Raw genomic sequence first — 23,518 nt, 5'->3', positions numbered from 1 at the left:
ATGGTTCTCTGGTCAAGAATGAGGTGGACAGATGGATGAGGGACAAGTGGATGAAAGAATGGATAAAAAGATGGGTTTATGGATGGGTATGGATGAATGGATGGAGGGAAGGATGTATGGATAGATACCCAGATGGGTGGGTATCTTCATGGATGGGTCAACAAATGGATGAATGTGAGGGTGGATGAATAAATTCCTAGTCTCTAGGCTTCAAGGCAAGAGAGGAAGTCCCACCTCTCATTAAATGAAAACAGCCCAGAAAATGGCACTTGGATGCTCAAGACTTTAAGGTGGAAGGCAGGGTGGAGCAGCCCAGTGCATGTGTGGAGAAGGTGGGTTTGCCAGATGCAGGAGAGGGATGGTTTGTGGAGTGAGGGAGCTGGGAACTGGAGGCAGGGACTGGCCTAGGGAACTGGTCCACTCTCAAAGGTTAGAGCAGCGGTTCTCAACCTGTGGGTCGCAACCCCTTGGGCGGTCGAATGACCCTTTCACAGGGGTCGCCTAAGACCATCCTGCATATCAGATATTTACATTACGATTCATAACAGTAGCAACATTACAGTTATGAAGTAGCAACGAAAATAATTTTATGGTTGGGTCACAACATGAGGAACTGTATTTAAAGGGCCAGAAGGTTGAGAACCACTGGGTTAGAGTCTCTGATGGAGCAGCACCAGGATAGGCTGGAAAGAAGTTGCCATGTGACAATGGAGGCGTCAGGCCCAGGGTATTTCAGGTTCCCTGAAGCCACTGGAGGGTGGACAGTGAGTTGGGGATTGGCCTCTGAACCCCAGAACATGCTGAGCATACCTGAGGAATGTGCCTTCCTGAGGTATACCAAGGAATTCCGAGATCCGCCATCTTCCCACTGCTCTTTGCTGCCAATCCCCAGGCTTTAAGATATGAGCTCCAAGCCTTTCATTCTAATTGCCTATCAAGGGCCGATAAAGGGACCATGAAATTGGTGGCCAGTAGTTGAGCTTGGCAGGGCCTGGAGGCTCAGAATCAGCCTCGAGCAGATGCTTCCAGCTGGAGCTAAGGATCTCCATTCGCACCAGGCACAGCGCTGTGAGCGTCTGTACTCACAGACACAAAGCCTTGCTCTGGTGTCCGCCGGCACCAGGCTGCACCCCCCAACACAGACACTGACCCCAGCAATCTCCCTGGGAAACCAGGTCCCAAAGAGAGTGCCTGGTGCACTGCTAACTGCTCATTACAATCACGGCTGCAGCTAAGTATAGCTCCGGCTCACACAAGACCAAGACAACAAGGGAGAGTCTTTCCGTACAAAAGCTGCACGTGCAAGCACACAAACATCTGCACACACATGCTCCCCACAGTCATGCATGCCAATGGCCTTGGACGCTCGTGGACTCCTCCTTGCACCAACACAGTTTTTCATTCATTCACTCAGGCACCCATTCTATCGATGTTTGTTGAGGGTCGAGGGGAGTGGTTACGAGCATGTCTTCTGGAGTCAGACAGAGCCTAACTCCATCACCCCCCAGGTTCATGGCCATGGACAACCTAACCTCTCCACGCCTCAGTTTCCTCCTTTGTAAAATTGTGATGGTAACCGCAGTGTGGCCTTCAGAGATGATGTATGGGCAATGAGGTGAGTCATGTATGCTAAGAGTGCTTAGGAACAGGCCCAGCTCAGTATTAGTGTCAGCACACAGTAGGTATCTTTATCCTCGTGATTGATACCTACGATGTGCCCAACTCTGTGCTGGGAGCTTTAAAGCTGTTATTTCTGGAGGTGGTTGTGAAATGTACCTGTTGTATAATAGGCACTCCGTAAATACTTGGTGATCAAATCAACGAACAGTTGTGTTAAAGCTGCATCAATGGATGGCCACATGTCCTTGGAGCTTCCTTCTTTCGGGAGGAGCCACCCGCACTTGTCTCTCATCCAGGCTGTCTCTGGTAGATCTAGGTGTTCTTGTGGGTAGCACATGAGTCCTGGAGACAGAGCTGGAGCTTGAGTGGATCCAGGCCACCCTTCGCTTTGCAGATGGGGAAATGCAGCCAGTGGGCGCAGGGAGTGCTGGACTGGCGCTAGGTAGGGCTCCGTCTGCGGGGAAAGGGCTGGAATTCTATCCAGCCTGAGTAAGAAACAAGCTTCAGGATTTGAAGGTGCTGTCACTGTTCCCAGCCTTTGACTAGGCCAGCAGCTAAACTGGCTTGGCCATCTCCTCCCATCGCACCTCCTCAAAAAGAAAGTGACATTTCCTGGTGCTTTTTAAAGCCCAGGGTGGCTGGGCCGGCCTGGGTGTGGGGTAGGGAGGGGGCAGGCGGTGCTTGGAGTCACACAGCCCAAGTCTCTCCCTCACCTTGAGTGATCTCAAGATGCTGGGAATAGACATGGTCTCATGTCACCATGTGTCCCAGATTCCAGATCTGATGCCCAGATTCTAGCTTCCACACCCCAGTGCCCGCATGTTGGTTTTGAATTTCAGGTTCCCATGCCAGGTTCTGCCCCCTGGCAGTACTCGGGGTGTTGAACTTCATAACCTGTGCCTGCAGCTGGCAGGAGCCTCTGTGCCCTGTGCTCACGCTCCTCAGTCATTCATGTCAATGCTGGTGGGGACTCGGGTCTTTGTGTATTGAGTGTGCCCATTGCCCAGAGATGAACGTGATTGTGCCTGCTGCCCATGTGTATGTGTGTCTGCTGAGTCTGCTGTCAATGAGTGTGCCCATTGCCAGTGTAGACGTGGGTCTGCTCGCAATCTCTGTGCCCGTTGCCAGCGTAACAAACAACCTCTGTGGAGACTGAGCGGATGGGAACATAGCTGAGTGATTTGTGAGTGCATCCGGGGCCAGTTTAGTCACAGACTCGTGGATAGAGATTATCCTCCATCAGCGTAGATGAAGATCTGAGGTAAGCGTGGTCAGTGCCAGTGTAAAGGCCAGTCTGACATCAGTAACCGTACACATTGCCAGTGTAGACGCAGATACAGCAGCAGTAAGTCAGTGATTGTGTGCACTGCCCGTACAGAAGAGGGAAAGGGGGCCCCAGAGGAGAGGTTCCCTTCCTAAGGAGGCTGAAGGGAGGAAACTTGTTATGCCCATTGTGTAGATAGAAGGACTGAGACCAGCGGACACAGGACATGTATCCAGGACCTTCCCACAGAGGGGAGGCTGTGCTTTTGCTTAGCTGTGCTCCTGGCTCCTGAGCACAGTGTGCTGCCTGTAGCTAGGCCTGGCGGCAGGGCCAGCCTGGTCCCCAGATCCAGCCACTTCATGGTGATAAATATGAAAACTCAGTAAATTAGATAGTGTTAAGTATCAATACTCATCCAACTGGCCGCTTAGAATGGGAGACTGTTATTGTGTGTGTACTCTACCTCAGTGAAGCTGGGGGAAAGTGTGTGTTCAAAAATGGTACGTGCAATGTGCGGGGTGTGGAATAAGGAAAACCAGATTGGTTGCGGGGTGCTGGTTGAAATTTAAAATAAAGTGGTCAGAGTAGGCTGGCACTTTCATGAGACGGTGAGGGAATGAGCCATGAGGATACCTGGGCAGAGGGAACAGCCAGTGTGAGGGCCCTGAGGCAGGCATGTGCCTGGCATATTTAAGGACTATGTTTTAGGAGGCGGGTGTGGCTGGAACAAAGATGGCCAGTAGCAGGAGAGGGGCGTGGAGGGGTAATGGCGGACCTACAGGGCATTGTGAGGACCTTGGGTTTTCCTCTGAGAGAAAGGGTGAGCAGGGTTCAGGGCAGAGAAATGACACAGTCAGATTTACATGTTAAAAGGAATGTCTGGCTGCTGTGATGAAAGTAGTCCCAGCACACCAGGAATCTTGCAAGCTGAGAGACCAGGTAAGAGGCTCTCACCATAATCTAGAGCAGTGGTTCTCAACCTTCCTAATGCCGCGACACTTTAATACAGTTCCTCATGTTGTGGTGACCCCCAACCATAAAATTATTTTCGTTGCTACGTCATAACTGTAATTTTGCTACTGTTATGAATCATAATGTATCTGATATGCAGGACGTATTTTCATTGTTACAAATTGAACATAATTACAGCAAAGTGATTAATCACAAAAACAATATGTAATTATATATGTGTTTTCCGATGGTCTTAGGCGACCCCTGTGAAAGGGTCGTTCAACCCCCAAAGGGATCACGACCCACAGGTGGAAAACCGCTGATCTAGAGGGAAATGATGGTGGCTGGGACAGTGGTTGTGGGAAGTGGTCAGATTCTGGATTTATGTCAAGCTGAGCCAACAGGATTTCCTTATAGACTAAATGGGAGGTGTGATGGAAAGAGAGGTGTCAAGGATGACTCCGGTCTTTGTTAAGGACGGCGTTGCTATCTCATGAGGTGGAGAAGGCTGCAGGCCGTGGGGGTGGTACAGCAGTTGGTTGGCTTGTTAGGTTGGTGAGAGAGCTATTAGACCTCCACATAGAGATGCGAAGGACTGGGACGCTGAAGTCCTGAGCTCCGTGGGAGAGCTTGACAGCAGGTGAACATTTAGGAGTGTGCTGTTAGTGGGACTTGAATGGGTGATGGTGTTTAAGCCTGGAAACGAGGTGAATCACTAAAGTGAATGAGTGTAGACAGAGAAGAGGACCGAGAACTGCCCGATCGTTAGAGGCTGGGACAAGAGGTTGGCAAAGGACATCAAGAAGGAGCGGTCAGTGAGGTGGGAGAAAGTCAAGAGGCAGTGGGCCCTGGGAAGTGTGACAAAAAGGAGGGAGTGACCAGCTATCTCAGATGCTGCTGGTGGTCAAAAGACATGAGGACTGGGAATTGTTCCTATCTTTCTGCCTAGAATGCTCTTCCTCGTAGCCTGTGTTTCCCTAGTTGATTCTTACCCATCCTTCCAACCTCTGCATGTGTCACCTCCTCCTGGGGGCTGCTCTAACCCCAACACTCGTTGCTAAAGACCCATCAAATGGCCCGGCCAGCATAGCTTAGTGGTTGAGATTCGACCTATGAACCAGGAGGTCAGGGTTTGATTCCTAGTCAGGGCACATGCCATGGTTTTGGACTCAATCCCTAGTGTGGGACATGCAGGAGGCAGCTGATCAGTGATTCTCTCTCATTACTGATGTTTTTTTCTCTCTCCCCATCTCCTTCCTCTCTGAAATCAGGATATATATATATATATATATATATATATATATATATATTCTCCCATCAAATGCATTGTGCATTCTTGAAGCCCTCATCACCTCATATAGGTATGTATTTGCTTGTACGGTTATTTCATAAATAGTTTCCTCTGCCAGGTGGCTGTTTGGTTCACTCTGTACTCAGTGCCCTACACAGGCCTGGGACTAGGAGTAAATATTTGTTGGTGAGAGAGCAGGTGACAGTCAACTGTGGTCCTACCTGGGCTGTGCCCACTGCCCTCCCTGAGCTGTCCCTCTTGGGTCACTTTTTTATTCCTTTCCCCCCAACACACACACACACACACACACACACACACACACACGCATACCCTATTGGGAGTCAGGACCCCTGACTTGATGCAAAACCGCAAATGGGCACAGGGGAAACTTCCCAGTGGGTTTCTAGTGGACATACCATGAAGCTTGGAGCCTCGGTTTTCTCATCTGTCAAATGGGGACAATCAAGACAGATCTGCTGATGGCCCAGGTAGTGTGTGTGTGTGTGTGTGTGTGTGTGTGTGTGTGTATCAAAGAGATTTGCAAGTGGAAGCTGTAGCGCATAGTGGTTTGGGGTCAGAACAGCCTGGTTTCAGATTCTGCCTATCACTTCCGAACTGTGTGGGTTTTTGAGGTTTTGCACTTCGTAATCACTCTGAACCTCAATTTTCTTGTCTGCAAAATGGAGGAAATGATACCTCCCTTAGAGAGGTTTTTTTAAAGATGAATGAGATCATGTTGGTAATGGCGGTCATTGTTACCTGATAGCAGAGGACAGTGAGGCTCAACAAAGCTAAACACTCCTGCCACCAAGGGGATTGTAAGGACTGAAAAGGGTAAAGCATGTGATGCGTTTAGTCATGCACAGCGAGTGCTCAAGAAAAGCAGGCTCTGAACCAGGCCGGGGAGCTGGCCCAAGACAGGGAGTGTGATGGAAGCGGAGGCCTGGTCTGCAGCAGGGATGGCTCAGGGCTGAGGTCGGAGGCCCACCTGCAGCTGTGGGCAGGGCTGTCGCGGAGAAGAAGGGAAGCGGTGTGTTTGGTGACTGCATAGAGCAGAACTGGGATCACAGGGTGGGGAGGTTGACAAACAAGGAATAAAAGCATGTCTCTAGAGCTGTCTAAAGACAGAACAAGTGGCCTCAGGAGCCCCTCTCACTGGTGGTCACCAGCAGAGACATCTGCCTCAGGGCTACCACCGCGGCCATTACTGACCTGCCCCCGGGGGAGGCCTGTGTACCCATATGGGATGCCTTCCTACTCACTTCCTGACCTGGCCATCTCCGTCACCTATTCCTTATCCCAAATAGCGGCACAAAAATGTTTGAGGCCCGTGAGACACACCTACAACAGAACCCTTAGAAATGAAGAAGAAAAGAAAAGAAAAAATAAGAATAATAGAAAAGAAATAGTGATACCCCAAACCCTGGTAAAAGATTAGTCCAGAGGTGAGCATCAAATTTAGTTGAGCTCCCTGGCAAGGAAATACATAGGGTTCCTTAACTCATCAGACAAGCCCACCCAGAGACACACACCAATCTAAGGGGTGAACCAGAAGAGCAATCTCCTGTATGGAACACTAGTATTTCTCCGGGTTTAAAATGTTAATGGGCCCTGGCCCGTGTGTACAGTGGTTAGAGCAGTCGTCCCATGCACCAAAGGGTCGTGGGCTTGGTTTCTGGTCAGGGCACATTCCCAGGTTGCAGATTCCATCCCTGGTCTGAGCATATAGAGGAGGCGACTGATCGATGTTTCTCTCTCACATCAATGTTTCTCTCCTTTTCCCCTCCTCTCTCTCTAGAATCAATGAAAACAACAACACCACCATAATTCTAGTGAGGATTTTAATAATGTTCAAAATGCTGGGAGGCAAAAATGCTGTGTTTGGATTTTTGTAGAGGAAAACTTTGGCTCCACTCCTGGAATCCCAGTGTGAATCCCAGTGTGAATCCCAGTGTGCGAGGGAACTGGCAGCCCTGGGGTTTCTCTTGCCCCAGGATTCTGCCCTGGATCTGGAAAATTTCTAGACACCCACCTGCTCCTCCAGGCCCCTCAGTAATGTCTTCCTTCCTGGAGTCTGTTATTATCATTGTCCTCATTTGAAGAATAAAGGGACTGAGTCTCCAAGATGTCATTTGCCTGCAATCATAAGCCAGTGGCAAAGCTGGGATTCGAACTCAGGCCTCTGAGGCCAAGCCCAGGACTCTTCCCTTCCACTACACTGCCGGCTCCCCAGCCCCTAATGTTGTCTCAGGACGATGAGGTTCATTGGGCATCAGAGCTGCCTGCACTGGGTCTCATCTGGTCCCGATCCCAAACGCCAGGATGGGGCTGGGCAGACTGGTCACGTGCTGCTCAGCCAGGCCCAGGCAGGAGCCCAGTGGACTCAGGCTCACTCAAGCCGCCTGGGCCGAGCCGGGCGGGCGGAGGCTCTCTGAAGGACAGTCGTGCTGTTCTGTGATGTGGGGGCACATCTGCCCCCGTCCCAGGTGCTCCCAGCTCAGCGGTTCCCATCGTGACTAAGATTCTCGGCTCTCCTGCATGTGAGGCACTGATCCCAAGCTCTCCGTTTTGTTGGGAAAGGACCAGGTGGGAGGCCCACTGGAGGTCAGAGTGGGAGGTTTGCGTGGGGACTGAAACAATGTGTTTGAATAGCTCCTTCCTATTTTCTATGTATTATTTCATTTCATTGTCACAGCTACTGGGAGGCAGGGAATCCTAACCCACCTCCTCCCTATCCCTTGATAGGGGGAATGAAGGCTCAGAAAGGGCCAGTGACTTGCCCAAGGTCACCAGCCAAGCCAGGCCCCCAAACTCAGGTTGGTCTGAACTCAGGGTCCCACCATTTCTGCTCCAGCTGCGGCCTCCTTTGACAAGAGGGACTCGAGCTGCTTCAGACCTGGGGTCTAGAAGGCAGACAGGACCTGGGGAGCGAAGAGGCCTGGGAGGGCGTTTTAAGCAAAGGCTCAGTGGCCGCAATGAAGGGAGCCCCAAGCTAGAGCCCAGCACTGATACTTCCGGAGAACCTGGCTTTCCACTCTGCTCTGCCTGAGAGCTCTGTGACCTTGTGCGGGTCCCTTCCCTCGCTGTGCCTCCATTTCTCCACGTCTGCCCAAGGGGCGGCCTTTGCACCAGAAACCTCTGAGGGCCTCCTCTCTCTCTCTCTCTCTCTCTCTCTCTCTCTCTCTCTCTCTCTCTCTCTCCTTCTCTCTCTATATATCTCTGTCTCTATCTCTCTACCTCTCTACCTCTCCATCTCTCCTCTATCTCTCTATCTCGATGTTCTGGGTTTCTAATGACCATGTGTTCACAAGTCCAAGGTGCCGCCGATTTAAGACATGCCATGAGTCAAATAACAGCATGTTGGGGAAATGGGAAGAAATACTGTTTTACGGATGTGTACATTTCATGACATATTTGCATTTCCAAAATGTGCATCTTGGAATGAAGCAACATGGGAACCTCTGCAGCCCTTTCTGGGCATGACCTGGGTCTAGGGTGGTGAGAATGAATCATGGATTCAGTGAAGTGGGTTCTTACCTCTTGGGGAGTCTGGGCTCCTTGCACATGCCTCCAGTCAGGTCACAGAGGCGGGTGACATGCCTTCACCAGGTACACACCTACTCCACGTTTACACACTGCCGCCCTTCCCGCCAGCCCTCTCCCAGCACACAGACTTTCCCAAACCGACGCCCACACAGCCATGTTCCCCACACACACTCACACCCTCCACATAGCACCACGGGAGCTCCTGTCACCCACTGTTCCCTGCGCTGGGTGCCAAGAAGGGAGGACTTGTGAGAAGGAATGGGGGCCAGGACCTGGACACCCGGATGGCATCCTCAGGACCCAGCCAGGCTGCTTGGAGTTGATGGTGGGGGCATTTACTGATGGACCCTAAAAGGGACCCGACCCCAAAGTGCCCCCTTCCCTTTTCTCCCCTCCTCCCCACCCTCAACCAGCCCCACACACTGTGGGCACGCCCAGCGCAAGGAAGGGCAGACGAGTCTAATTCGGTTTCCAAACTCAACTCAACTGACAATTTATTTAGGCCAATTGGCCATCCCGCCTGCTCTGCATCACTGACTCCACGCAGATTGACTCAAACGCCGCACACCCCCGCTGGGCAGGTTTAATTAGACGGAAAATCTGACCTGGAGCCTCTGGGGGCCGGGGCCTGGAGCCCAGCCAGGGCTCCCCGACCAGCCCCACTGCCTGAAACCTCTCAGCAGGGACCAAGTCCAGTTCTCACTTTGCCAGTGATGACACCGGGGCCCAGAGAGGGGAATGAACGTGCCAGAGTCACAGGGTGAGTGTGTGGCCAGACCAGGACGTTGTCCCGCCATTGCCTTGTTTCTGGAATAAACTGCAAGAACACAGATCCCCACAGCGAACCCGCCCTGCACAGTTCTGTAAAGCAAGTACAATTTTTTTAAAGATGACTGCGGCATAAATAATTTATAAATGAAAGTCATTGCACATATTGGTCATTTTAATAGATAGTAAATTGCCTTTCTGATTTATAGTTTCAAGGGTGGGGCTACGATAAAAATAACTTGGTGATTTATAAAACATCTTCTTAAGTCAACAGATCGTTAGTAGGTTTGTTTGACTTTACAGCCAACAGCCTCACCACCCTGGTTACTATAGAAATGGGATGCCTTGCTTCGTTGCCATGGCTACACTTTCTAGAACACAATTGGTGGGTCTCTCATGGTTTGTGATTTGGTTCTAGGGGGGAAAAAAGCCAGAAACTACTGGCTTGGCTTTATGCTGCATTATCAGGAGATCTTGCCTATTACTGTCTTGAAATTTCACAGGGTGGTCGCTGAGGTGACCGGGCTGGGTGACAGCTCCCTTTGTGCCCCCTCACCAGCTAGCAGCCCAGGAGGGACTGGCCTCACAGCTGGCCTGGATCCTGGCTGTGGGGGCACAGATGCTGCAGGGCTGGGCTGGGGAAAGGAGACAGGTCTGGTGGGTGGCGGGAAACCAGGAAGCCTGTTGATGATGGGCAGGCCCTAGGGATGGGCAATCCAGGAACTGGCACCATCAGATCAGGAGGCAGGCTGAGGGCAGAGGCGAGGCGGGCTGGAGAGACAGGCACTGAGTCAGTCATACCCTTGGGGGTGCAGTGGGCAGAGGAGGGGCCGGCTGAGTGGCAATGCCGAGGTCTCTTGTATCTGTAGTGGGTGTGCTGTGTGGTGGCCACTTCTGCATCCTCCGTATGCTCTGAGTGTACACGCGGGAGTGCTGTGTGGAGCGTGCAGGGAGTGCACCCGGCAGTGCAGCACCTGGGTGTGTGTGTTTGGTGTATGGCGATATGTTTCAGTATGCTCCATGGGCCCTGTGTTCTCTGTGTGTGTGTGGGCGGGACACTGTGCTGTAGCTTGTGTGGCCACAGGCACAGTGTATGCGCTTAGGTAATGGGTGAGGTGTGTACTCTGGGTAGTTGTGTGCCTGTGGTCTGTGAGTGACTGTTCCCTGTCCTCTGGGTGACTGGGATTGGGAGGCAGACAGCTCACATGGGGTGCAGCCCTGCCCTTGCCTGCAGCCCCTACAGGGAGCGACAGCCCAGGCTTGCTGCCCTGGGTCTGCTAGGCAGAGGTTCCCTCCCTGCTAGGGGTCCACTGATCCCAGATCCTCCCCTCCCCTTAAACTCTCCCCGCCTCCCTCTGGCTGAACTTCTTGAACAAGTTGAAGTCATCTTCCACCTGCCTTCTGAGTCTTCAAGGAAGTGGGCCAGGTGGGGATGCAGGCTAGACCATCCAAGGCTGCTGTCAGCATTGATTCCCTGAGCAAGGTGTGGCTGCACGCCAGCCCCCGGGGCTGCTCTAGCCCCAGGCACTACCAAGTCCTGGGCAAAGCGGCCCAAGAGCCATTCAGGCGTGGCTGGGCTCCAGCCTGTGGGTCCAGGCATCCCGGCTCTCTCGTCACTGGCAATGGGCATAGCCTGCCCTCAAATAGTCTGGGCTATGGGTGCCAACCTCCAAGATGAACCATTCAGACATGATCAGGGTCAGCTCCCCAGTGCACAGGACTGTGTTTTTAGCCCCAAGAGCTGTGGTCACTCTAGTGGTGGAAAGAGCTTAGGTTCTGGAGCTAGATCGATTCGGGTCCAAGCCTCTGCTTCATCCCTAGCTTTCGACATTTGGTCCTTGAACCTCTCTGCACCTGGGTTCGCTTTTTGGCACAACGTAGCACAGCCACCTGTCTGACTGGGTGTGAGGATTAAGGCGCAGAATAGGCCCTTAGCTTGGGCAGCGTCCTCCTCTCTCCTTCCTGTGCTCAGCTCAGCTTCCCGAGGCTGGACAGAAGGGAGCCGGGGACTCAGCAGGATGTGAGCTCTTGCGCTGGTTGTGCACCGTGGCTGCCCTGCTAGTCTCTAGGCTTCGGAGAATGTGGTCTGAGCAACCAAGGCACCTTCCTCCACAGCCCTCCTAAGAGCACACTTGCACCCGGGTGTTGCTGGGGCTCTGCCTGTGACAAAGGACCAGGCTGCCGGCAGCTCAGGCCAGAAGGAAGGCACCAGGGAGCCTAGGCAGGGCGGGAGGCCGGCTTCCACCTCTGCCAGCTTCCCTGGGAAGAAGGCCTTGTGTCTGGCTCGAGGCCTGGCTGCTGCTGTCCACCCCAGCCCCACTCCTTTGGCTCTGGGGCCCAGAGAGGAAGGAATCTAGACAGGATCTCCGCTGATGGCCGAGAACCAAGGATTTTTTCCTCCCCGAGTTTTTATAAGACTTGACCTCTTTCTGGGCCTCATTTTCCCCATCAAGACCTGTCCTGTGAGAGGAGCAAATGGGTTGACAGCTCTAGGCGCCTGTGGGGCACCTGGGAGTGAGACGGCTCCTGGGACATCAGTGCCCTGTCTGGGCTGTTCCCATGAGCCTCCCTGGGCACTCATGAGCGGAGTTGGAGACAGGCTGGCTGTCTCCCGGGGGTGAATGTAGAGGCTCCTTGGGGAGTCCCTTTATTTGCTGCCTCATAAGGGTCTCAGCTTCAATGAAGAGCCCCACCTGGTGAAGGCGCCCCAGGAGAAGGGCTACTTCCTGGGGTGCTGAAGGATGAAGGGTTTTTCCAGAGAAAGATGGGCAGGAACACTCTGGTGGAAGGAACAACAGGTGTGATGATGCGGAGATGGGGAGACACGGAGGTGTGGGGTCAGAAATGGCAGAGTTGCATCTGGCAAGAACATTGGGTGCATGTAAGGAAGTCGGGGAGGCCAGGGCACAGCAGCTCATGCCCGGCTGTGGAGTCAGGCTTTTCTCTGTGGGCAGCGTGGGCAGGCGGCATGCAGAGCTGGGATCCCAGCCAGTCGCTCCCTCTGGCTTGGAGGCTGGACTGGTGGCCAAGACTGACGCCTAAAACCTGTTAGCTTTGGTGGCAGTAGCCCTGTTGAGAGAGAGTCACATATAAGCAGAGGGGACAGAGGAGGATGGATGTGGGTCAGATTAGGAGGGTGATGCCATGGCTGGTGGGGCAGCAAGGAGAGGTGCCTCTTGCCTTCTGCCATCGCCCAGGATCGGGAGCCCACGGGTACAATGGGCCCTACCTCTTGGCATATCTCTCTCACAAAGGCCAGGGAAGTGGGTATGGCTGGGGCATGACCTGCCCGTGGGGAGTGTGGGCTGTGAATGCCAAGCTCCAAGACGAGGCCCTCCAGAGGGAACCTGGGACCAAATACCCAGCAGACAGGGATGTTTTAGCTCCAAGAGTGTTGGCAACTCTGGTGTGGAAAGTGCTTGGTAAACCTGGGTTGGAAGTGTACCTCTGCCAGGTGCTTCCACTTTGCTTTCCTGGTCCTCCTCTGTGGTGACCCAGGGCGGCACTGTCCGGACCCTCGCAGAGCTGTTTCTGGAGGTGGAAGACCTGGTTTAAGTCCCTACCCTGTCCTGCCTTGTCCAAGCCTCACCACTTCATAGGGCTGAGGGGCTCACCTTTCCACCGCATTGTCTCTGTGAGTGTCCTTTACTCTCCGCTGGGCAAGGAGCTCCCTGAGGCCTGGGCTGAATCCTCCCTGAGGGTTCCTCCCTGAGGATTCCCCTCTGTGCTGGGCATAACCTGGTGCTTGATGAGGAAGGGAAAGAAGAAAGAATGGATGCATGCATGTTGGATGGAAGAGAGAAATGGAGAAAATGGAGGAAGGAATGGAAGGAGGGAGAGAGAGGGAAGGAGGGAAAAGGGTGAATGATGTGTGGATGGAAGGGAGGGGAAAAGGAAGGAAGGAAAGATGGATAATGGGAGATAAAATGAAGGAAGCAGAGGTGAATGGATGAAGAGTGCATTGGGATCAGTCTCTGGTAGTCTAGATAAAGTTTTTGCAAATTGTTCAGAGCTCTAAGCCTTCAGAACTATCGGCATCCCATAATGATTGCCTGGGGCAGATCTCTTCCTGTTTCTGGGCCACAGGCTTCCCCATCTGTAGCAGGTAGTGTCTTGGGTCAGACAATCTCTGATGGCTTCTCTATGCTGACATTCTGAAATGCTGCCTTTGTCCCTTCCCCTTAGTTCTCCCCTTCCCCACCCAGAATGTGGCTTGGAAGATCCACATAGTTCTGGGCTTCTAGATCCCTTCCAGTTGGGTACCAGGTCTCAGGGCCATGGTCAAACCAGACTGGGCTGTTCTGGGACTTCCAGTGTGCCCCCTTCCCCCCCCCCCAAAAAAAAAGCCCAAAAACAACAGGTGGAGGTGGGCGTCAATGCAAACTAATCACTAGAAGCAGCATGGCTGCCTCCTGCTAAAGATACAGGGTGAGACCATGGCACTCCTTGAAGTTATCTATGAGGGTGCCTCTGTGGACCAAAAGTGTCACCTATTCCAGCCTGTAGCCCAGGCCTGCCTCCGGCCATGGTCTGTCTTGGCCAAGCGGAGAGAAGGAGGGTCCAGAGGGAAGGGGAGCAGCAGGAACATGCGGGCAAGACTGACCTGCTGGGCCCCTGGAGGAGAGCTGACTGGCCAGGGTTCCACCTGCCCAGGCAATGCCTAAGAAGGCCATGGTCTGTTAGAGTTCCGGGGGACCCACCTGGGGGCTGTAAGAAGAGACCTTGCCTGGAATTCAGTCTTGGTTTGAAGCTCAGGCAGCTACTTGATTCTCTTTCCTTGGATTCCCATGTCTGCTGTGGGCTCAAGAAGCTCAAGGGGTCATCATATGGGGCCACCAGACCAAACCAAAGGGTCTCCTGAACCTTTTTCCAGGAGCTCAGGGACAGAGCAGGTGGTTCTGGACAGACTGGGATATTCTAGCCATTTCCTTCTCACTGATGGGGTCTGAGAGAAGCAGGTACTCACATATGTTTAAAAAGCCCCAGCATCCTGACAGCTTCTTCCTCTCTCCCACCCACACCCCTACCCTGGGTCTGGCAGGCAGCAGGGAAGAAGCAGACACTATGGTTTATGTGCCTTCGAGGATACCTTGTCCAGTTCACCTCCTGATGCCAGAACTGGCACCGTATCTCTGACAATGATCATTTAGCCTCTGTTTGAATACCCCCAAGGATGGGGAACTCACTTCCAGGTTGGGTGTGTGAGTTCCTAGGAGGATAGAGGGAACAGTTAAAAAAAAGTCATCTAAGGCCCTGAGGCAGATGAACATCTTCTTTAGATCTAGATAGGATAGAACCTGAAAGAGATTCCGCGAGTGAAGTACAGACGAAAGATGGGAGATGTGGCCAGATACCACCGTAGCTGCCCCCTCTCATTTCTTTGCCAACTTTAGCCCAGCAAGTTGGTCATTTTTATTAGTCAGAGTGGCTAAATGCTTTAACCAATCTCCCCACCCCAAACCACGGTGGCTTAATAAAATAGTATATTTCCCATTCAAGTAATAGTTCAATGAGAATATTTAGTGGTGTTTCTTCTCAGGAACCCAGGCTCCTTCCTCCTGGTGGCACTGCTGGAAGGGGGGGGGGGGCGGGGAGGGAGAGGAGAAGGGGGAAGAAAGAGCATAGAAGATTGAGTAGGAAGGGTTTATGAGCCAGACCTGGCAGACCTGGCATTAATGCATACTCCTTTCATTCACTGTCCACTGGCCTGAACTCAGTCACTTGACCCCATCTAACCCAAGGGAGGCTGGGAAATGTAGGCTAGCTGCACATCCAAGAGGAAAGGAAACATGTTTGTGAAAACAAAGGAATCTCTGCCACAACCCTTTAACTCCCTGAGCGCCCTTACCCCGTGCCCGGAGGAAGGAAAAGTGGCCTGTTCGCTTGGCCCTGTGTTGGCAGGGTCACTGTGCTGGCGTCTTCCCTGACCTGGCATCTGACTGGACCCAACACAGAGGCACCCCCAGTTTCTCTGCTCTGGGTGGGAGGGCCTGCCCTCTGACACTGTGTTTCTCCCCCACAGTATGTGGCCTTGGCCTCCCTCTTCTTCATCCTGGTCTCCATCACCACCTTCTGCCTGGAGACCCACGAGCGCTTCAACCCCATCGTGAACAAGACGGAGATCGAGAACGTTCGGAATGGCACCCAAGTGCGCTACTACCGGGAAGCGGAGACGGAGGCCTTCCTCACCTACATCGAGGGCGTCTGCGTGGTCTGGTTCACCTTCGAGTTCCTCATGCGTGTCGTCTTCTGCCCCAACAAGGTAGAGTTCATCAAGAACTCGCTCAACATCATTGACTTTGTGGCCATCCTCCCCTTCTACCTGGAGGTGGGCCTCAGCGGCCTGTCCTCTAAGGCTGCCAAGGACGTCCTGGGCTTCCTGCGCGTCGTCCGCTTCGTGCGGATCCTGCGCATCTTCAAGCTGACCCGGCATTTTGTGGGCCTGCGGGTCCTGGGCCACACGCTCCGCGCCAGCACCAACGAGTTCCTACTGCTGATCATCTTCCTGGCCCTGGGCGTCCTGATCTTCGCCACCATGATCTACTACGCTGAGAGGATAGGGGCCCAGCCCAATGACCCCAGTGCCAGTGAGCACACCCACTTTAAGAACATCCCCATTGGCTTCTGGTGGGCCGTGGTCACCATGACAACACTGGGCTACGGAGACATGTACCCGCAGACATGGTCCGGGATGTTGGTGGGAGCACTGTGTGCGCTGGCGGGCGTGCTGACCATCGCCATGCCCGTGCCCGTCATCGTGAACAATTTCGGGATGTACTACTCCTTAGCCATGGCTAAGCAGAAACTACCAAAGAAAAAAAAGAAGCATATTCCACGGCCGCCGCAGCTGGGATCTCCCAATTATTGTAAATCTGTCGTAAACTCTCCACACCACAGTACTCAGAGTGACACATGCCCGCTGGCCCAGGAAGAAATTTTAGAAATTAACAGAGCAGGTAGGAAACCTCTTAGAGGCATGTCGATCTGACCTTTCACCTCTGCCCCCTGTAGCGATGATTTCAGATTCAGTCAGACTGCTTCCTTAGTTCCATGGGCAACCCCGGACCCCCACACTCAGTCTTGAGGTGTGGAGCCTGGGGGCCCAGGGAGATGCTGGGCAGCCAAGTTCACGAGGCGAGGGCCAGCTAGAGGAACCTCACTGGTGGCCCCGGGTAAGGAGGTTGACGCGCTGGTCTCATGAGGTTCTGAAGAGACGACGTGGCCCTCGAGGTTGCCGAGGACTCTCTTAGCAGGAGCCCGGGAGCTGCTGCTCGGTGGGCAGGAGTCCAGCGTGAGTCTCTGACTCAGGCCACTGACCTGGTGTCCGGGCCGGGCGGGGGTGGGCGTGATTTGGAAATGGCAGACAGCTTCTGATTGGGTCTTTACACGGCTCCCTTCAGGCTGTGCAGACGGCACAAGCGGTGCATGGGGTCTGGCAGGAGGGTACCTGCAAAAGCAGTAGCAAGGATGCTCACCCCCGACAGAGCCTGTCTCCATAGCCGAGTAGAATTCGTGCTCTGATTCGGGCTGCCTGGCTCCAGGTGTGTCCTAGGAGATGCCTCCAGCCCTCCGTAACAAGCTTACTTCCCCATAGCATGCTGAACCAACTCATCTTCTACCATCACTCTAGAGTTTAGCGTTTATCTTTAGAAACTGTTGGAGTGACTCTAGCTTTCACGTTGTCTGTTTGGGTTGATGGTTGAGTGGGAGTTTCCGAAGGTCTTCTGATGGAAGTGGCTGGTGAGCAAAGGATTAGCGGGGCCACCACCCCGGGCAGCTTAGGCGAAAGCGCTACAGACCAGCCACCACCTCCCACCGATGGTTCTCCCCACTTCCGATGGAAGGGACTGCAGCAGCAATACATGACACCCCAGCCAGTGTCCAACCACTTTCCCATGAATTCGGTGGGGGTCGGGGAGGGGGGAGGGGGAGGGGGGCATGAAACAATACTAGTCACCGTGGGATATATTCTAATATTCCATGGCTAGTGGTTCGTTATGGGACTATCTCAGTTTTATGAGAACCTGCACATAGCACATAAAGTTGATCACGGGGCTCTGGTCCGAAGATATAAAGCCCATAGTCTACCTCTACCCATGGAATACCATCGACTTATTCTGTGGACACAGGGATTTCAAGGGAATGGATGACCCAGAGAAGAATACAGCACTGAGTGAAGCTCCGTGGGGTGAGGGGGCTGAATGAGTGATAGGTAGCATTTAGTTTGTGAGGGACATCCCGGGTCCAAAGTCTGGCAGGGGCTGCAGGCTAGCTCAGCCCTAGATGAGCAAGTTTCCCCCAGGTTTGGTGGTCTCCCCCAGCGTATGATTGATTCTTTCTCCCTGCTGATGCTCTCTCTACCCAACCGCCCCATCCTGCTCACGATCCGGCTTTATTCCACAGCTATGCTGCCCAGAGCAGTACCTCCAAGGCCCACTTCTCTGCCCATTGGGGCTCTCCAGCCCCTTTTCCTGTCCCCATACCTTTCCCCTTCCTGGGATTCCCATAGGCACCTGAAAGGAACTTGGTTAGTGTCCTGGGCTGGGCCAGAGGGTGGCAGGAACTGGAATAGGAGCCAGAGGGGAGCCGGGCTTCCCTGCTAAGGCATGGCTCCTGCCCCACCTCCCTGCTCTGGGTTAACCAGCTATTTGACCTCAGGAGCCACCACCATGACAAGGAAAGTTCCTGGGGATCTAGGAGAGGGTCCAGGTTGGCCTAGCCCCCAGCTCTACTCCAGGCCCCTCAGGAAGAGCTGAGCCTGAGTGGCATCACCATGGTGCTACTTGGCCCTTCCGTCAATCTCCCCTACACTGGATCTTTCCATATCGGTGCCCCAAGCATGGGAGCCCAGGCCACCCTGTCAAGGATCCCCAGTTCACTCCAGTCAGGCACCAATTGTCCTCATCCCTGACAATGCCAGTATTGTTCGTGTGCTAAGCGCACGCACACACACACATGCATGCACACATACACACGCATGCGCACACACAGAGAGCAGACTGTGCTCTGACATGTACACCAGCCAGTCCTGGGACACAAGCCCTCTTCCCATGCTGCACCAGACCTGGGAAGCCCATGCACTCCTGTGGGATCCCCCAGGCCCACGGCCATGGCAGTCCTGCCCTGCAGCCTCTGGCCCTGGCCCTGGGCCTCAGGAACCCAGAGCTCTGGCAGGAGCCGTCTCTGTGGCTGAGAAGGTGTTCTGGGCCCTCCCAAGCCTGTCCTCTGGAGCCCAGCTGCCGGGATCCTCCTCCTGCCTTTCCCCTCCCTCCCCACATTGGATCCCTACGCCCTTCCCAAGTACTCCCCTCCCCGGCCGGTGCTGTTTTAATGTCCAGACCCACCCGCCTTGATTCTGAGACCCCCTCTGAGCTTCACCAGAACACCCCTTCCTCCAACAGCTGGCATGTGAGACCCAGATTACTGTCACTGAGAGGGGTGTGGTCCTTCGGGGTGTGTCCCCATCTCTGCCTCCCTGAGTCCCTTCCCATTCACCTCCTTTTCTGCTTTCAGCTATGCACCTGGATGGGCGTGAGCTGGGGGTGCATTCATGAGTGAGTGGGGAGGCCAGAGGAAAGGAAGGCAAATATGGGTGGAGAACCGGCCCTGCAAGGATTGAGCGGTGTGAGATGCAGCACCCCAGGCCTTTCCAGCCTCACTCCACCCCCAGGGGCAGTGGAGCGGCCTCAGGGAAACCCGGGGTTCGCCATTTCCTCTTTTAGAAGCTGGGATGGGCTGAGTTCCGAATGCTGGTCTCTGAGGGCACCTCCCCTACCAGGGCAGGATCCCTGGGACTCCAGCAAGGCCTCCCAGTCCTGCCAGCAGCCCCTTTCCCTCCCCTCTACGTCTGCTTTCTCCCCAAGCCTCAGGTCCCTTGTCTGTGAAGGATGATCTGGTGTTTTCCTCTGTACCATGGCTGGCATGGCCTCAGTGTTGGGGGCAGTTGGCCTGGGGGGCTGTTGGACCTTACAGAGGGATGCCAGGAGGTCACCCCACATCATCAGAGGCTGCCTGGGGCTCATAGCCCAGGAGAAGTTGCTTCTCTCCCAGAAAGGGCCTTCCCCGCTCCCCTCTGCAACCAGGGGGCCCAGCTCACTTGCTCACGTCCATTCACGTATGTCTTGTCCCTCTCTGCTCCTGTGGTGTGGGTCAGTCCTCTATGATGTGGTGTCCAGACTACGGGGTCACGCCGTAGGTGAGCAGGGGGTCCTGCCCGGGGGAGGGGTGGTGGCCAGACCCCTTTCCTGCCCACAGGCACACAGAGCTGCAGTGAGGCCCCAGCGGAGACCCTGCCCGGCCCCCATGGGAGCTCACTGCAGTCTCTGGGTCCCCTGTGGGGTGGCAGTGGGAGGTTGTCCCCTGAGCAGCAAGTCCACATGCCCCTCTCCCGGCCCTCCCTTCCCGTGCTTGTCTGCAGAGAGGGCTGGGAGTGGTGCTAGCCCGGGGCAGGGAGAGTGACCCCTGGGGCAGAGGTGACCAGGCAGGGTGGGCAGGGCCCCTCTGCATGAGCTGATCAAGTTTCTGCTCAGATACAGGGTCAGGGTGGGCAGCTGGGGCCCGTGTGGGGTCTGTGTGGCCCCCAAGTGGGCTAAGAGGGAAGGATCAGAAAAATGACGCAACTCTGAGGGCCAAGCCTGGTGTTCTTTCTGTGTTTTTCATATTCTCTCTTTTTCTCTCTCTTCACTAATCATGTTTCTCTCTTTTTCTCTCCTCGTTTCGTTGCATGACTTGTGCCGGTTCTCGTGACTGTACTCTGCTCCTGTCTCTCACAGACTGTCCCCCGATAGCCTGGGACTTTTTCCCTGATCCCCCTCCTGGGCAGACCCCTTGGAGCTAAACCCAAGGAAATGCCCAGCAACCCCCCACCCCGCCCCAGCCCTGTGTGCGCCCCCGGCGCCCGCTGCTGGTCTGAACAGTAAGTACGTCGGTGGTGCCTGGAGACGAGGGCGAAAAAGCCAGCCCTGCTGGTTGAGGGCCCTGACACCGGGTTCTCCTTGCTCCAAAGTTTAAAAAAAAATGACCCTCTCGCGGACGCTCATCTATCTCAGCCCATTTCAAAGCCTGGAAACCATCTCTGCGAGCCGCTGCCCATGCTGCCATTTCATCATCGCAAGCCGCGGGGCTAGTGGGGCTGAGGGGCCCTGGGCCGGGGAGGCAGGTCTCCCCACCTTCTGGGGAGCAGGTGGGAACCAAGGCTCCTGGTGGCCATCTCATGCAAGGGGGCGGGGGTGAGGGCATCAGAGGGGGAATCTTGGAAGAGCTGACCCTCTGGCCTTTGGCGTGGGTTCCCCAGGTTTGGAGAGTTGGCCCTTCCTTTGTTTCTCTTCTAGCCGCCCCTCTGGAGCTGGGGAGGGAGAATGCTCCCCGTTTCTGACAGCACCCCAAACTGCAGATAAACCAACAGCCCAGGGAGGCTGGCTCCCTTACAGAACAAGACCTAAACACTCTCACCCAATTATAGCCCCTCCTCAAAGTCATGGTTGAGAGAAGCAGACCCAGGTGTGTCCTGGGGTCCCTTCAGGGAAGGAAGGGTGCGCAGCTCACCCACCCAGGGATCCCTGCCAGTTGCCCCCGCTCCCTTCCCTGCAGGGAAAACCAGCCTGTGGGAGCTGGATGCTCCAGGGGCCTGGTGCTGGGGGGCAGAGCCGTTGGGTGGGGACGAAGCACTCAGAGCCAGAGGAGTCTCGGGCTCCACCCTCCACCTTTGACCTGCCCCTGGGCAAGAACGGTAGGCTGTGGGCACCTCCACTGACAGAGGATGGCCCAGATGGAGACGCTGCTGGGAGGACTTGCTGTTTCCCCTGGAGGAAAATGTGTGCAGGGTTCTATGGGCCCCCGACGTTCACACCCTCCTCCACATCCTCCTCCCTTATATCCCGCCCCTCCCCATCACCCTCCTCCCTCAGCCCAGAGATCCTTGGGAGGGAAGCCAGGGGCCAGCCAGGGTGGGAGGCAGGACCGGGCGTGTCTGTACGCACAGGTGTGTGCCCGCAGACACGCCCCAAGTGCTAGGCAGCCCCCCACCCCCAGAGAGGCCCAGCCCCGGTCACGTGGTGTCAGAGTTACCTTGGTAACTGGCCCTTCTGGCTCAGCGTAAAGCGGGAAGTGGAGCCCCTGGGATCTGTGGAGAAACGCACTGTACGTGAACTGCTTTCCATCTTGTATGCAGACTTTTTAAGTTCCAAAATTATGATGGGATTTTTTTTTTTGGATTTGCTTTACGAATAAACCTGATTGGTCCATTTCACTTTTGACTGACTGCCTCTTTGTAGTGACATGATGTGCACACGGCCGTGATCCCGCCCGCAGGCATACTGAGCGTGTGCCCGCGGAAGAGGATCACCTCTGCGTGTAGTTACATGATGTGAACAGGGTCACAGAAGAGGGTCAAATCGGGAGGAGACTGTCTCCAGCTTTCCCCCCTGTAGTCTTTCCAAGTGCCTCCCCTCCTGTGGTCCACTCACGGTGGGGTCTGTCTCCCCTGGAGGCTCTCACCCTAGAGGAAGTCTTTGAGAAAGCCAGGGTGCCCACTGTGGGGACTGAGTGGGCCCCACCCTGGCCAGGAAGATTCTGCTTTGAGGGCAGAGTGCGTGGGGCAGGCTCAGTCCCCAGGAGTGGTGGGCGGGGCAGAGGCCAGACAGCGCTACCTCCGCCAGGTCCAGAGGTGTCCATGGTGATGCTCCTGGACTTGGGAGAGGGTGAGCTCCCTACTCTGGCCACACTTTGCCCTCCCCACCAAAGGGTGCCCCCCAGGTTCCTTCCCAGGCTACCACAGAGGCCAAGATTTGCCTTCCCACCTGAGTCCATCCGCTGCTGTTGTCTTTACACATCCATTTGCTCTGCTTCTCGGGGGATGCTGCTGAGAGGAGACAGAGGAATGGGAGCCCCTCCTGATTCATGGCCGCTGTCACTGCCTCATGCAAACATCCCTGTCGTGCCTGTGCGAGCTGACCAGGCCTGCTTGGTGTGGAGCGCAGTGGAAGCCACTGGCTTGGTCTGTGTGGGCCTCAGGGCGGACTGAATGACCAGCCTAAGCCTTTGTGGAGGGTGGAGCGGATTGACTGGTCAGATTGGGACAGAGGAGGCTGTGTGGCCATGCCTAGTCTGCATGGGGGCAGGGCATACAGAGTGACCAGATTAATACAACGGGGGGCGGGCAGGCTATGTGGTCAGATAGGATGTGCGTGGTGGGCAGCGTGGAGTGAGTGAGCAGATGGATCCAAATGGGGCTGAGGCAGAGGTGATGGGTGGGGTCTGGATGGGGCTAGAGAAGCTTGAGCTGGACAAGGATGGGAGGCCGCTCAGCTCTGGTCAGCAGCAGAGGGTTCAGGAAAGGCTGCCTCTCTGGACTGCAGTGTTTCCGCATGTCTGTCTGTCTTCTCCCTGAGCTCTGTGTCTGGCCCTTCCTCCATGTCCGCATCCACACCATCTGTCTCATCGGCCCAGCCTTGGGCCTTGGGCCCTGGGCCCAGCCCCCAGCACCGCGCTTGCTGGGCCCGCCAACTCATCTTTTTGCAAACTTTGAGCAAACCCAGGAGCCCCTCCTTCGCAGCACTGTGGGCAGCCCGTAGGCTGCCTGAATGAGCCGGAACCCCAGCCTCGTGCCTCCCTCCGTGGCCCCTCACTTTTTGGTTCTCAGGGATGGGCTGCCCTTTGCCAATGCCCCACCTCCGGCCTGTCTCCCCCACTAAACAGTTTTCAGTGTCTCAATAGCTTCTGCTTATATGTTTGAAGATTCCAAACTGAATGGGGAGGTGGCGAAGGCCGCGCTGGCGAACGAAGACTGCCCCCACATAGACCAGGCCCTCACTCCCGATGAGGGCCTGCCCTTTACGCGCTCGGGCACCCGCGAGAGATACGGACCCTGCTTCCTCTTATCAACTGGGGAGTACACGTGCCCACCTGGTGGAGGAATGAGAAAGGGTATGTAGAGGAGGCTGGGGCACTGCATCCACCGGGCCGCCTCACCTCCCGCTCCTGCAGATGGGTGGGCGGGGTGGCGGGCGAGGGGCGCTGAGGGGCAGGCAGGCACACTGATGGGGGGCAGGGAGCAGAAGGAGCCCCCAGGGTCGGCCCCT

At 55.0% G+C, this 23,518-nt stretch overlaps 1 protein-coding gene across 2 annotated transcripts in view; it reads left to right on the top strand.

The window, feature by feature from the left end:
- The window catches only part of KCNC1 (potassium voltage-gated channel subfamily C member 1), a 41,819-nt gene that overhangs the window by 15,072 nt on the left and 3,229 nt on the right, over positions 1–23,518 (top strand). The window contains exons 2-3 of one of the 2 annotated variants that reach the window (XM_081099592.1): positions 15,463–16,396; positions 23,175–23,363. In XM_081099592.1, coding sequence (XP_080955718.1) covers positions 15,463–16,396; positions 23,175–23,363 — 1,123 coding nt within the window. The remainder of the gene's footprint in view (positions 1–15,462; positions 16,397–23,174; positions 23,364–23,518) is intronic. The other variant, XM_081099593.1, reaches the window with a different exon arrangement.

Source organism: Myotis nattereri (genome assembly GCF_964212035.1).
Source record: "Myotis nattereri genome assembly, chromosome: 9".
Classification (NCBI taxonomy): Eukaryota; Metazoa; Chordata; class Mammalia; order Chiroptera; family Vespertilionidae; genus Myotis; species Myotis nattereri.
The sequence above is the reverse complement of the archived record's forward strand: the minus strand, read 5'-3'. Positions and strand labels throughout refer to the sequence as shown.